Consider the following 15,677-nt stretch of genomic DNA (forward strand, 5'->3'; position numbering starts at 1 on the left):
ATTTTGCTGCTACGAACCCGAATGACTCCGACGAATACTCTGATGTTTGCAGTCCCTCCTCGCCAGTCAAAAAGAAGAAAGTTGAGAAAGACATCACTACGAAGAAAGATTTACCAAAAGTTACCAACCCAAAGAAAAATACACCCAAAGAACCTAAAGTTACTAACCCAAAGAGAAATACAGCCACAAAACCTAAACAACCTTGTGAACCACAAATCGAAAATTACAAATCATACGATGATGCACAGCGCGAAAGGGGCCTATATACGGTACGATTTTCTTAGTACATTTTACCGCATACTGAAAATATACGGTATTATGTGGTGCGTTAATTTTACCGCATACATAATATCCGTTTTACCACATACTCAAAAGTGAGACTACGCATATTGTTTTATATTACCGCATTCATATCTGTGGAGTATAACAAAATCGGATACGTATAAAGTAATTTTTATACAACCGGATACTATACATTATATACGACTATATATTCCCGATACGTATCCATCATGAATTAACTAAACCGTATACTACGTGATATATGACAGCATACACAAAATGAATACGGTAGTATAAATGGTTATTTGAGTGTGTATACTACAGGATAGGCCAGGATACCAAAAGTGCGATTTTTTATTAGCATAATAATACCCTTTCATTTTTGGACAGGGATAGGAAATTGCAATGCATTAAACAATTCTTGATAATTTTTCTCCCAGGCTCAGCCTTTTATGGATTTGCATGTTTTACTTGAAAGTTGAGAAGAAAAAAGTTGTAGCAGGAGTCTTATTGTAAAATAAAAAGCACAACCACCCTTCAAAAACCAAGTACACGCTTTTTTTATAAGAACCAGTAAATTTTGGCTCAGACTGGGCTGTTCTTAATTTTTGGAATTTTTCAGGCTTAAATGTTCTTATGATGTTTTTAATACGCTTAGTTTCTTTACTTAAGAACTTAAAATAGGTTTAAAATCTGTTAAAATCAGTATAGCAATTTCTGAAAGCTGAGGCTCAGATTGTTCTTAATTTGTTCTTAGGTTTAGTTTCAGCCTCGTGTTCTTATAAAATTGTGCTTATAAAAAATGCTTGTAACAGGAATAAAGAATCAATTGCATATAAGATTGTATTTAGGAAACAGTTTTTTTAACATTGATGAAATAATATTGTCTATAAAAATTAAATTAATCAAATATTAAATATTAATAGACCTTATCGGGGTTTTTGATTTTTCTAAAAAAGCGATGCATTGTGGGATTGTTTCGGGTATTACAATAGAATTCCCTCGAATTGCACTATTACCACTTTTTGCACTCTTCGGCGAGGGGACACTTTTGCTCCCTTTATTGTTTTCTCTCCCACGCCCTGTTTAGCAATACAGAGACTTCTTTTTTATAAAAACACAAAGTGATTTTGTATTGAAGTGACTTCTTTTTAATGAAAACAAAAATATCGCACTTTTTAGACAAAAGAATAGCTTCTTTTTAGACAAAAGAAGTTAAAGCGCAAAAGTGTCACAGTTAAAAAAAAAACAAAAGAACGTTAAACCACAGACATTTCAAGCTATACTTTGATGAAAACCATAGCAAACTGAAGAAAATTCTATATAAAATTCTTTTAAGTGAGATAGTATCTGGGTAAAATAAGGACGTCTATAAGCCCTGAATTTTGACCCACGAAAACAAGGGTGCTGGTTGTGGCCCGTCTCTCTTTGTTCGTAAACGTATGGTTGTCCAGCGTGACGATAGTTCTTATCCGGCCGTTTCAAGACACGTTCAATGCGTAACTAAAAAATGAAAAGCAGGTTCAGAATTTAAAATTGAATTTGGCTTTAACCAGTATGAATTGTTTTACTGGTTAAGCTTAAAAAGGTTAGTAGAAATTTAGAAGTTTCTTTCAGGCAATATTCAAGCAACGATGTAAAAATAATATATGACCAACTACCTCTAGAAGGCACTTCTCCCAAGAGAACAACCATTGTTTTCCTATTGAAATGAGCACTCCTTTAAATAGCTCTGTGTGCAGTGCGTGTTATGCTTTTAGCTAGATTTTGACACACTTTTTGACATCCACTGAATTGATAGAAAATTTGAATTGTTATTTACTGCAAATTTTGGAATTTTTTTCAAAAGATAATGGTACCAATCTTTAGAAAAATTGACTACGGATCGGCCTGATACCACTTAATCTTCATCTGGATAAATAAACGCTCATAAAATGATGTTATCTGAAAAATATATGTGTGATTTGAAGTGCGATATCTCACGAATGAAAAGTGCATGAAGGTTGTCTGATACAAAATAAACAGATGAATGTTTATAGAACAATAATATCTAATTAAAAAATTCCTTCTGTGAGGCTGCCTATAGGAAAATACACTTTTTCTAACCCAAATTTTGGAAAAATATACATCAAGTGATCGATTCTGTCCAATAGAAGGTTGCAAATGAAGCAAGTTTTTATTTAATTGCACTTTTTACGATGCAAAATGTCATTAATATTTTTACAACCGTAACACGGATGTTTTTTGAGAATCAAGGCAAGTTGGTTATCTATTATTTTTACATCGTTGATTCAAGCAAGTACAAATGAAAATAATGAAGTCATTGAAAACTATGCCTGTGATATCAAAAGTATGAAAAGTGATAAATAAAGTGTATTTAAAATCCATACAGTTTGTCCCAGAGAAATTTCCATTTTAAAATGTTATACATTTCAGAGGGGAGCAATCTCAACGAATCAAATACTGTAATCTTTACAATACTTAGTTCCACGGGGTCAGCCAATGTTACATAGTGTGCAGAGGGGTCCACGCTCAGCATTTTTCAGGGGAGGGGGTAAGGAAAATAACCACAGATCTGTAAAGCCCGAAGGGCTAGATCTGCGGCTTTTATCGAAAAGTGACGCCTAGGTTTGGAAGGATTTCCTACCAAAGTCACGTGACTAAAATATGCAATTTCACCGGTTTGAGAGAAGTGAAATAGCGTTTGCCGCCTACTTTTTTTTATCTCGCGCTCTGGAAACAACTAAAATGCTAGATCCTATCCATCGGCACGAAATTAAAAAGTCAAATTTTTGCTTCACTTTTTTTGCTGGAGAAAGCTTAAAGTTGCCTATCTAGCCCTTCAGGCTTTACAGATATCTGTGAAAATAACCCCAAGATAAATTTTTAAAACTTAGCCCCCACCTTCACAAAACAAATTTAGCATGCAAATTCTCAATAAAGTTATTGCACCGCAGGCAAAAAATTTATTTTTATAAGAGGAGTTAAAACATTCTAATTATTTTTTAAAAAATACAGCCCAAAACTAGCAACAATGGTTTAGCCCCTCCCTTAAGCTCAGGGGGTGCATGCTATGTGTTACTCCTGCTATCTTGAAAATACTCGTACATAAACAATAATTTGAACTCCTTACCTCGGGTATCTGCCTGGGTAGCTCTCCTTTATGTTATCTTTCCTTGCTGCTTGCCATTTTGATTATAGCTTCTGAAAATGAAAAACAAATTAAACTGAAACAAAATTTAACGCACAACATGTAAGATTCACCATAAAACGTAGCGCAGTGTGTAATTTGAACCTTCTGGGTCTTCTGCTTCGGCATCATTGACCCCAGGACAGTTCCAGTTCTTATAAAATTTGTGAACTGGAAGTGTGCCAGAACTGCAAGTATACTGTGAGCTTTTGAGGCCACCGTAGCACTGTGGCGGTCTATAAAAATTGAGAATTTCTAGAGAAAAAGACATCTCCATATTGGCGGAGGATCTACGGTTAGGGTATAAAGCAAAACATCATCTCTCTTTAAGGGAAAACCTGAGAGGAATAACTTACCTGAAAGTAAATTTCCTTGTAATAAATATCCAGTGGTTATTGCATGCAGCATTTGCTTTGATGCTAGAAGAAAAAGAAGAAAAGGAATTTACCATCTCTAATATCGGGCTTGACAAAAAAAATTCAAGACAGGTTTGAAAATTTCATTGTAAAAAGTCATTGCACTGAAGAAAGATAGACATACATGAAGAGATCTCATTGATGAATAATAAACTTTGAATTTTTACATCTCACTCTTCAAAGATAATGTTTAATATGAAGTAATATGTACCACAAGGAATGTTGCATGATTAAGGTTGATGGAAAAACACTTCGACTATTATAAGTAACCCATATTATTACGAAACTTGAAAATGAGTACGACAATAAAACTTGCCTCACCACTTCATTGTGAGAGAGATCATACTTCAAAAGCTGTCTAAAACAGAATAGCTAAGACCAACAAAAAAATTTAAACTTTAAGATAGCTGGATTCGACTATTTTTTGTTTTGAAAAGTTAACTTTTCTCAAACAATACATATTTTTTATCTTATTAATTTGTAAACTATTTTGTTGAGTACACAAGCTAGTAGTATTTTTGAAAGCTATAGAAAGTAATAACAAAACAATACAAAAAAATGATAGTCCAATTAATCATGATTTGTACAGTTTAAACATGGTTTAGAATGTTTTGACTGATGATGCTGTTTTGGCATGTAAAATGACTAACAGCATGCACACCTGATATAAAAGTGCTATCAAGATTTTGTATCAATTCGGTTATTACAATTTAAGCTTGTCCTTTAGTTTTAAACAAAGTTCCATCCACATTTTGACACTCAAATTGAATGGCTAATGCTGATATGTGTTTGGCATGCTAGATGACTACACATATGCCAGATGTTACAATGTTTAAAATATAAAGAACCAAAATAGGGCCAGTAACTGTAATCCAAATTTTTGGTTTAACTGTCAAAATATATATTAGAAAAGTTGTTCATAAACTTTCCTTGCTTGAAGTTAAATGATTTTTTTTATCAAGAAGCAAATATTCATCGAAAGATATAATAGTCAAATGGTAGATAATGGATGCATAAAAAATATGTACGTGTAGAAGCAGAACAAAATATCAATCGTTAACGTAGCAGCTACTTACAAGACTTCAGAAAATTCTGTTTAATAAGCTTGCTGTTCGAAGAATTTCATAAAGGTCGTGTTCCACTTAGCTTTTTTGAGCCGCCGAACATCGCGCACAGCTTTTATCTTTCCACTCATTTAAAAGAAATGTCACAGGTGCAGCACTTTTTGATTTAATACTTTTGTTTATTATTTTTGCAAACGTCACTCAAAAAAAACAATTATCCATTCTGATCGGTTGGCCAAAAAAGAAAAAGAAAAGAGCTGTATATACAGCTTTGCGCACAAAGTTGAAAATTTTCAACTTTCAAAAAAGCTCATTGCGTTCAAAGCGAACAGCTTTGACAGCTTAATTTAAGCAATAATTAAGCCGTGCGCGTTGTTCAGCGGCGGCTCAAAAAAGCTGAGTGGAACAAGACCTTAATGTTTACAAAAACACCAAACCAAGAGAACATTAAACAACTTTATTTGACTACGATCGAGAAAAATGAACTACTTCATAGATTTTTCAATAAATTTTTACCTCTTATCATGCCAGTACAATGAATATATTAGTAAAACTAAAAGCACTAAGATAACACACTAACTGATGATGCAAAAGGTTGCAAGTTTAAAGCTGAGCCATCATGATATTTTAACTTTAAAAACACAAAAAACAATCAAAGAAATGTAAAAAATACTCTAACAGTTTAATTTCGTCAAGTTATATCCTTATATGAATAAATTTCACTTTGAAAAATAAAAACAAACAGCTAAAGTCAAAAAGCCACTATCAAATTATACTTAAAATTCCTCTCAAAACTTCCTGCTGGCTTCAAAAGCAAACTAAAGTTACAAAGTAATAATAAAGAAAAATTTATACTTAACTTGATGATGGATTCTGTTATCCTTGGCTATAGAAATTCAGCTATACTTCAGAAGGTTATTTCGGTGGAAGTCGTCCGCCATCTTGTTGGCCGCCAAAATTCAAGAAGACTCTTTGTTGTTTTTCCGCGTCTTTTGAAACTCAAAAAGAGACTGGAGACCACTGAAGGCGCAAGCTTCTTTCTGGATGGGCGGGAGTAAGTGTGATGCCCGCGAGAATAAAAAGGTATATCGACAAGATATACGTATAACAGGTTATCCGGAAAGACTATACTGTATTCGATAATACGAAGAAAAGTTATACTGTATGCGTGATATATTATACTCCTTATATTTTTTAACCGTATACACAACGTATACTTTCCGGATACGTATCAAAATACAAAACGAGATACTCCCGTATTCAGCTATGTTTCGCGCTGTGATGTCGATTCAAAATTGAATACCGTAAAAAACTTTGCACCTAGTAGAAATCCAGGGCCTCAATTAAATGGCAACCAACTGCGTGGCTTGAAAACGCTTTGAAAGCTTTTTTCAGTTTATTTTTTGACAAAAATATTATTTCCAAAATTGTAAGGCACACAAATGAATATGGCCACATGACTATCCAGGGTAAATCTACGTACGCTGGAAAAGATGGGGAATGGGTAGAAACATCAAAGGAAGAAATTAAAACACTAATTGCCCTTCTGGTGTATCAAGGATTAGTAAAAGTTAGCACTCTAAAATCCTATTGGAGTACAAAGTCACTATATCATGGACTTTGGGCGCGGATAATGATGGGACGTGATCGTTTTAACGCACTCATGTCAATGATCCATATTGTTGACCCGGCAACTGAAAATAAAGCAGATAAATTGCGCAAAGTCTCTGGATTTGCAGACCTCATCAAGGAGAAATGTAAGGAACTATACCACCCCTATAAGAATGTTGCTATAGACGAGAGGATTGTGAAAAGCAAGCACCGGTCAGGTATCCGTCAGTATATCAAAAACAAACCCGTTAAGTTTAGTTTGAAGCTTTGGGTTTTGGCTGACAGTCGAAATGGTTACACGATTGACTTCAATGTCTATGCTGGGAAAAATGGTAATGAACCAATTCATGAGAATGGTTTAGGTTATCATGTAGTTACAAAGTTGATGACCCCATTTTATGGGCAAGGGTATCACTTGTTCACAGATAATTTTTACAGCTCGTGTGACCTTTTTTCTGATTTATTTGATGAATCTATCTACTGCTGTGGTACTACAACTGAGAATAGAAAAGGCTTTCCTGTTTCTATGAAGGGAGGAAAATTTTGGATGAAGAAAAAACCTAGAGGAGATATGAGATGGTCCAGGGATAAACCTAATCTAGCTTTACAATGGAAAGACAATAAAGCGGTAACCATGCTTTCTACTATACACAACGCCAACGAGTTTGTCATGGTGAAACGAAAAGAAAAGGTAGAGGATAAATGGGAGTCAATTGATGTTAAGCAGCCAAAAGTTATATCAGAATACAATAGTTACATGAATGGGGTAGACAAATCAGATCAAATTTTGTCATCCAACAATCTTCTCAGGAAATGTTTGCGGTGGTGGAAAACATTATTTTTTCATCTTACTGACATCGCAATTGTGAATAGCTTCATTTTGTTCCAAGAATTACGAAAACAAGGCAAGCTTGGTGATGTAAAAAGGCCAAAAGACTATTCCTTGCTACATTTTAGAGAGGAGCTAGTAAGAAATATCTTGGGTATACTAGAATTTGCAGACCCGCCGATCTATAAATTGTTGACCCCCGCAGAGCGTTAAGTCCCGATAACGCACATCCCTGACTTTACTTCATCACGGAGAAATTGTCATTTATGTTATGAAAAAGACAAAAAAGAGTTTAAAGTTTCTTGTTTCTGTCCTGAATTCAAAATATATTTACATTGTAACCCCAAGACAAACTGTTTCGCTGAATGGCACCGTACTAAGTTTTGTGATTCACAATCCAATTAAGTTTACGGTAACAAATTTATGTTTTACCCTTTGTAATATTTCAGGCTATAATATTAGATCGAGTTAGATTTTTCTCATAAAATGTCATAGGAAGGTAGGTGACACTCTAAGAAACATTTTTCTAAGCAAAATCTAAGCTGTTTGCTAACTTTTTGAAAGAGTTATTTGAATTTTTATCCAATTTTTTTTGCATTTTGTCATGTTTTTTTCCGGATTTAAGCTACCATTTTGGATTTTATGACGTCAAAAGTGAAATTTTTTTGGCATAATATGAAAGTTTATTCTATTACCTTTCAGAATATATATAGTTTTATTATGTTTAAAGCAACATTTCTGATAGTATTACTACTTTTAGAATCATAGTCACTGTTTATATTTCACCTAAGTCTGCGGTAAAGAAGTTCAAATTTACGCTTTGTCTCATTTCAGGCCATAATGGCGGATTGAGTCGGAATTGGTTCAAAAAATTTTACAGGAAGGTAGATGACACCCTTAGGAACATTTTTATAAGCAAAATCAAAGCTGTTTGCCAACTTTTTGATAGGGTTATTTTGATTTTTAGTAATTTTTTTCGTATTTTTCCATATTTTTTCAAGATTTCAGCTACCATTTTGAATTTTGTGACGTCATAAGTAAAATTTTTTTTTATAATATGAAAGTTCATTCTATTACCTTTCAGAATATATATGGTTTTACTATGTTTAAATGTATACTTTGGTCTTAATTTTTAATTATTTAGGTGTCTCTGAAAAAGGGAAAATTTCCCATAGTACTGAAAGAGTTTTAACAAATATGGACATTTTGGTTTAAGATTATATACCCTAGACATTTTGTATATAACTTCAGCTACCTTAAAAAGAAATTTTAAAATGTAACATAGTGCATAGTTTTAGATTTAGAAGGTCAGTGTAAATTTTTTCTTTATGATCATCCACGGTGAAATATATAATTATCTTATCTTACCAAAACGCAAATTATACGTATAACCAGCAAAAATTTATAAACGGTTTTGAAAATTCAAATGCCGTATTTCCTCCGTTAAGCACCACTATTTAGGATAGGACGAAAGACTGATTTTGTAATGATTTTGTTTGTTTGTTATTCGTTCAAGCTGAAAACACGAGAACAAAATATGCAAAGTAACTTGACTTATTTCCATGCATAGGCCTATGTAATAAATAAATAAGTCAAAATATGTACAAGCTATAGTCAAAGTCTGAGCCAAAATTTTAGTCAAAATAGGAAAAATAGCAAACTAGGATGGAAATATCTTAAGGGGATAAATTTTGGCGTGGATTTAGCTATTGGCAAAAATATGATTTCTGGCGGCGATTTAATTTAGCGAATTGGAAATTTTGAAACGATGAAATGGATGAAAATTACTGTAAGATATACTAAAAAGTTTTCATTTTTCATATAATATTCTTTATCTTAAGTTTGGCGGGATATGATTTGGCGAGTGATCTGTTTTTGAATTTTTTTGGCGGGGATTAAATTTATCCACTTTAAGGTAAATGTATTTTCTTTTGCGTTCTTTTCCCGTGCAAGCGTCTGTCTTTCCTTGGACGCAGGAACGCGGGAATGGTGCTTATAATAAAGAGTTCTTATAAAAAATAGAAATTGTCGCGGGAGAGTGGATTGGAAAGACAGACTAGTTCCAAGTGGTGCAATACGGGATTTTGCTTCAATCTAATCTCAGGCAACGTTCCCTCGAAAAAGAGGGAAGATAAAATGAATGGACACGGCTTATTTTTTCTTCTTTTCTCATCGCAATATTTGAGTTTCTCGGAGTTATGGATGAGAAAAAAAATTTAAACACAAACAGAAAGACGTGGCGAGGACTTCTCCAACTTCTTTGCTAAACTAAGAAGAGAAGATTTTTAATGCTTTAATGTTTATAAACACAGATTTAACCTGTCTTGGCATTCTCTATCTGAGATAGAGATTCATACATTGTTTTTGGCTTGGTTGGAACGTTGATATATTCAAAAAACAAACGAACTCATAATATGGATTATACTTTCACTTTTTCATGTGATTGTTGTGATTGAAAGATTTTTTGATTATGTATGGTTATAAACATTCATGACATCTTTTAACACTGGGATCTTTGAAATTTTGTTGGCTTGGTACGTTGGTAAATCTATAGTACAAGTGCAATATTTATTATGACACTATAACACAGCTGACTATGACTATGACTGCATGCAGGATATACTTTTTGCAGGGAATGTTCATGTTAATATGCTCACATTCATTGGGTAACAGACCAATGCTTTTTTATATAGTACAAGTTGAACTTGATAACCTTATCCCAGAGAATGTAACTTTGAAATGGCTACAGAAATCCTCAAAAATTAAGATGGAAAGTATGGTATTTATACAACATTTTTGATGTTGCAATATATGGTGTCGAAATGATGAAAAGTGGTAATTTGGAATTTAAAAATTGAATGCTTTTTATACGGAAACAATTTTCTGACAAGCTGACCGCTGAGACACATCTTGGTTCTATTTGTGAATGAAATTAACAACATTTTGCGTTGAGATGACTGGTTTTCTGTGTTTTCGGATGTCTGTCGTTTAACTGGATTTCACCTTGACTCTAAATGTTATGTACGAGGATGTTTTGAGTTTTCACTACTGGCAGACTTTCAGGGGGGCACTAAGGCAACAAAATTAAGTACGGGGACATGCCGCTGATCAGGGTCCCTTTTTCAGACTCTAGAGATATCTGATAGGTCCCAAATTTGTACTAATTTTCAAGATAGTAGACCTGACTGGGTCGATTTTTGGTCATTTTAGACAATTTTTAGGGTGGAAATTAGAAAATATATGAATTTTTCTTCTACTTTAAGTCATTTTTGCCACTTAACCGATTTTTTTCGACCGAATCATTTATCTTTCTGAAAGGGTCCCAAATTTACCAAACATTCATATCTCACAGGGTCCACTTTTCAAACTCCAGGCGCGGCACGTCCCTGTCGGTCGTCAAGGTCAGTGCCCCCCTCCCCGGGCAGACTTCTACCTTGTAATTTTTTGTTGTCCCCTGGTGTTGTTGAACAAGTTCAGATTGAAATTTATACCTACTGTTAAAGTCTTTCAAAACTTACTGTTTATATACTTATAAAATTTATGATAATTTTGATTGGATTTTTGCCAATTTGCCAATTTAAAAAAAAACCTACTTGGATTTGGAAGTAATTTTATGTTGTAGGTAATATATTTATAATTTTTATAGCAAAATTAGAGGTTAATATGAACAAATACATATAACTTTATGTTTTGTAAAAGCTGTTGCTTATTTGAAAGTATTTTTCTTTTTAGCTTCCACAAAAAAAAGTTTTCTTATGCCTGCAGTGGCCTGATATTTTATATTTTTGATGTCGTTTTTCTAAAAGATGTTCATCTTTTTCTTTTGAAAAATATTTTTCCCCTTATATGAATATTTTTGTTTTGGGTACCTATAGCTGATAGGTACAGTCCAGTTCATATTCTTTTTATTCAGACAAAAATATCATACTTTTTGTGAATAACTCCTTGTGTCTTGTTGTTGATAGATAAATAAATTCACTCCATTAAGAATTAGTGAATAAGGCAAAACCTGGGGAACCGGTGGAGCCATCTTTTTCAGTGTAACTAAAAAGAAAACTTACAAATAAATAATATTACGTCACAACAACAAGATACTTTACAACAAGAAGAAGTACAGTTGGCTGGCTGAAACAAACTGACAAGGACACAATTGGGCAAATCAAGGAAAAGGTGAAAATACCTTGAGGTTTTGGCGAATTGGATCCACGTGCAGCTGAGCAGGTACCTCATATTCTATTGTAACCTATCTTCTCTGACTCTGTTCATCAAAATGAACCTGTTACGAATCTTATCCTTGGTACTAATTTGGAAACTCACCTGCGAAGAAGTTTCACTAAACCAAGGAAATTCTCTACTCTGCTGCAAAATCCTGTCTAAGAATGAAATCTCCTTGTTCTCCTTTGCCCTTTCTCATCAGGAACACTGTAACTATCCGTACAAGATGAGTACAAGCGCAACACTACAACAACTACTGTTGATAATCAGTGGATCGGTAGAATTAAACCCTGGTCCTGGAATCCAAAAACGTGTTAAATATCCATTTGGCATCTGTTCCAAGGCTGTACGGAACAATCAGGAATCTATTGCTTGTGATCAATGTAATCAATGGTTCCATACGACAGGCACGGGTATGAGTGACATTATTTTTCATTGCTACGTCCAGGATGAACAGTTGTTGTGGACTTGTGTTAAATGTGCCATCCCTGATATTAATTCTTCGTATCTTGATACCTCCATATCGTCAAATGAGAGTAACGATAGTAATGAAAATGACAAACCTGAAAAAGTTAAAGCAAAAAACGTCCGAATAATGAATATAAACTTTCAAAGTGTCTGGGGTAAAAAGGAACATTTTCACAAAGAGGTGTTGAAAATTAATCCTGACATAATCATTGGCTCAGAAACCCATATTGACCCTTCAATTGGTGAATCTGAATTTGTTCCACCAGGCTACACTGCTTTCCGGAGAGATCGTGAAGATGGTTGGGGTGGAGTCGTTATAATGACCAGACTTACCCTTATCGCCGAAGAAGTTTTCAATTCCAAAGACACTGAGTGTATAGCTGTCAAAATTGAAACTTTTAAAAAACCAGTTGTGATAGTCTCTGCCTACCGATCACCAGAAACAAAATTGCCATACCTTGAAAATTTATCAAGGGACATAAGATCAATTGTTGCAAAGTATCAGACAAGTCCAATCTGGATTGGGGGTGACTGGAATCTACCTGATATCGACTGGTCAACAAACTCTATTGTCAGTCACGATTACTCAAAACAAATCAACGAAACAGCAATTAAAATGGTTTTTGACTGCAACCTTGACCAAATCATTGACTTTCCAACTAGAAATAACAATACCCTAGATATAATACTAACAAACAACTATTCACTACTATCGGATGTCAAGGATTTCCCAGGGATAAGTGATCACACTGCTATTGGTGTAATTGACGTTATGTGTCATCCCATCAGGCATCGTGCAGTTAAAAGAACAGTGCATGTATGGAGTAGAGCAAACATCCCATTATTAAAAGAAGAACTGAAAACAGCATGTACACTATTTTGTGCTAAACATGAGAATGGAACTTTTGCTATCGATACGATGTGGAGTGAATTCAAAGACATCGTCAGCAAAACTATGAATAAGATACCAACCAAAACTTTACGTCAAAGATTCAGTCAGCCATGGGCAAATCGAAAGTGTAGGAGTGTCGCGCAGAAAGAAACGTCTCTACAAGCGTGCAAAACGAACAAGACTTGAATCGGATTGGTGCAGATTCCGACACGTCGTTAATGAGTGCAGAAAACAATGTCGTAAAGCACATGACAACTACATCAAGGAAAACGTCTTAGAATCTACCGATACCAAGCGATTCTATAAGTATATTAAGTACAAACAAAAAGACAATATCACAGTTGCCCCATTAAAAAAGAATGGGAGTATCATCATTGATGACCAAAAGAAAGCTGATATCCTTAATGAGCAGTATTGCAGCGTTTTCTCTAAGCCCAACAAAGATATACCACCCATCAGATCGCCAATTGTTAAAAATACATTGCCCGATATTGAAATCAAAGAAAACGGTGTCCGCTCTCTGTTGTCAAAGCTTAACCCTCAGAAAGCAACAGGGCCTGATAATATTTCAGCAAGATTTCTGAAGGAATTTGCTAGCGAAATATCACCTGCCCTAACATCGATATTTAACGCATCACATAGCAAAGGATCACTTCCGACAGATTGGTTACACGCGTTTATTGTTCCTGTTTATAAAGGTGGAAACAAGGACAAAAATCAGGCTGAAAACTACCGGCCTGTGTCTCTCACATCGATTTGTTGTAAATGTTTAGAACATATCATATACAGTAACATCATGACCCATTTGAACAAGAATAAAGTGTTAAGTGATTACCAGCATGGATTTAGAGAAAACCGATCATGTGTAAGCCAACTATTGACCACTGTAAATGACTTTGCTAAAAACCTAAACGACAAACAACAAACTGATTCAATATTATTAGACTTTAGCAAAGCCTTCGATAAGGTTAACCATTTTAAGTTTTGTCGTAAAGTTTCTCACTATGGTATTCGTGGCTCCACACTGAAATGGATCGAGGCTTTCCTTAGTAATCGCACTCAACAGGTTATCTTAAATGGGAAACATTCGAAAAAGGCCAATGTTTTGTCAGGAGTACCACAAGGCACCGTGCTTGGGCCACTGCTATTTTTGATATACATTAATGATATGCCTTCTTATGTCCAATCGGATATCCGTTTATTCGCTGATGATGCTTATTTATATCGTACCATAGAAAGCATGGCTGACCCTCTCATTCTCCAAGAGGATCTTACAGCTCTACAAGAATGGGAAACACTCTGGGACATGGAATTCCACCCACAAAAATGCAAGCATCTCACCATCACGAACAAAACCAAACCCATAGAATCTGTTTATTCAATCCATAACGAGAACATCGAGAAAGTATCAGATGCCAAATATCTCGGGGTGACTTTAAACAAGAAGCTTAAGTGGAATACACACATCGATGCTATTTGTAAGAAAGCCAACCAAAAACGATCGTTCTTACAAAGAAATTTGCAAGGATGTTCTCGTAAAATAAAGGAGAAAGCGTTCAACATTTATGTCCGACCAATCGTATCGTATGCTTCACCAGTTTGGAATCCTATATCAAATCAATCACTTTGCGATCAACTTGAAATGGTCCAACGAAAAGGGGCCCGGTTTGTTTATTCTGATTGGAGGTGGGAGGCTAGTCCCACTAGAATGATGAAGGACTTGAGCTGGAAACCTCTAGAACATCATCGAAAAGTCGATTCAGTCGTTCTTTTACATGATATAAGAGGAGGGAAACTTGTTATGCCTGGTATTTTACCCAAACCAGTTCGGGATAGTAATAAATACCAACCAATACATGGACGTGTAATTGCGTACCAGGACTCATTTATCCCAGCATCTATTAACTGGTGGAATAAATTTCCAGCTAACATTTTGAATATGGAAGATAGGAATGAATTTAAAGATGCAACTTCTCGTTATTTTCTAAAGAATTAGGTTATTAGTTTTTTAAAATCAAATCCAGACGTCAGGCCTCTTTTTCACTTCACTTAATCATCGGATTGCCCTGCCCTAACCTATTTTATCCAATTCATATATCTTTGCACTCTACTCACTTAATCATCTTTGAAGTAATTTTGTTCTGACGTCACTTGCCTACTTACCAAAAATATTTTTACTTTAGCTATGTCTCTTTATTTCTAGTTAGTTTATTAATCTTTTTAGCACAATACTGGTTTATTTTAAAATTTAATTTAATTAAATTTTTAACTTTTAATTTAACTTTTGATTTAACTTTACACCATTTTAGTTTGCCTAGAACGTCAATATTATTAATTACTACTCATGACTTAAGCCTGAGGCTCAAACTTCTCATTACTACTTTGCCTCCACGTATCTTGGCATTCTCAGAACATTTTGTTTAGCCTTATGCTCTTTACTCTTAATCTCGATAACCTAGGCTTTGTCCTCGACCAAACATACTTAGATTGTTTTAGAATTTTTAACATATTTATTATTGAATAAACATACAAACATTTTTTATTATTAAACCAATTTCATTTATCTTATTTTTGTTAATGCTTTTATATGTAGGGAGAACAAACATTTATGTTGTTAACTACTGAAATATATAGATAGATAGATAGGAAGAAATAACTTTCAATTTTTTCAAAAAAAAAAAAGCTTCTAAATTGACTGATATATCCATTG

The 15,677-nt window shown here is 34.3% G+C and overlaps 1 protein-coding gene and 1 long non-coding RNA gene across 7 annotated transcripts; one reads left to right on the forward strand and one right to left on the reverse strand.

The window, feature by feature from the left end:
- Nucleotides 1-1,508: 1,508 nt before the first annotated feature.
- On the reverse strand, nucleotides 1,509-5,926 carry LOC136798684 (uncharacterized). 6 transcript variants are annotated; one of them, XR_010845423.1, is made up of 4 exons: nucleotides 5,813-5,926; nucleotides 3,829-3,891; nucleotides 3,416-3,486; nucleotides 1,509-1,785 (listed from the first exon to the last, which is right to left on the reverse strand). It is a non-coding gene; the product is annotated as an uncharacterized lncRNA (long non-coding RNA). The 6 variants fall into 6 exon arrangements; XR_010845421.1 differs by having other exon boundaries at nucleotides 5,808-5,926; XR_010845422.1 differs by lacking the exon at nucleotides 5,813-5,926 and adding an exon at nucleotides 4,965-5,801.
- Nucleotides 5,927-6,408: 482 nt separating this feature from the next.
- Nucleotides 6,409-7,605, forward strand: LOC136798571 (piggyBac transposable element-derived protein 4-like). The gene has a single exon (XM_067055197.1). It carries the CDS (start codon nucleotides 6,409-6,411, stop codon nucleotides 7,603-7,605), a length of 1,197 nt encoding a protein of 398 aa, XP_066911298.1.
- The last annotated feature ends 8,072 nt before the right edge of the window (nucleotides 7,606-15,677 follow it).

The sequence above is a fragment of the Clytia hemisphaerica genome, unplaced genomic scaffold, assembly GCF_902728285.1.
Source record: "Clytia hemisphaerica strain Z4C2 unplaced genomic scaffold, Clytia hemisphaerica genome assembly, whole genome shotgun sequence".
NCBI classification, from domain to species: Eukaryota; Metazoa; Cnidaria; class Hydrozoa; order Leptothecata; family Clytiidae; genus Clytia; species Clytia hemisphaerica.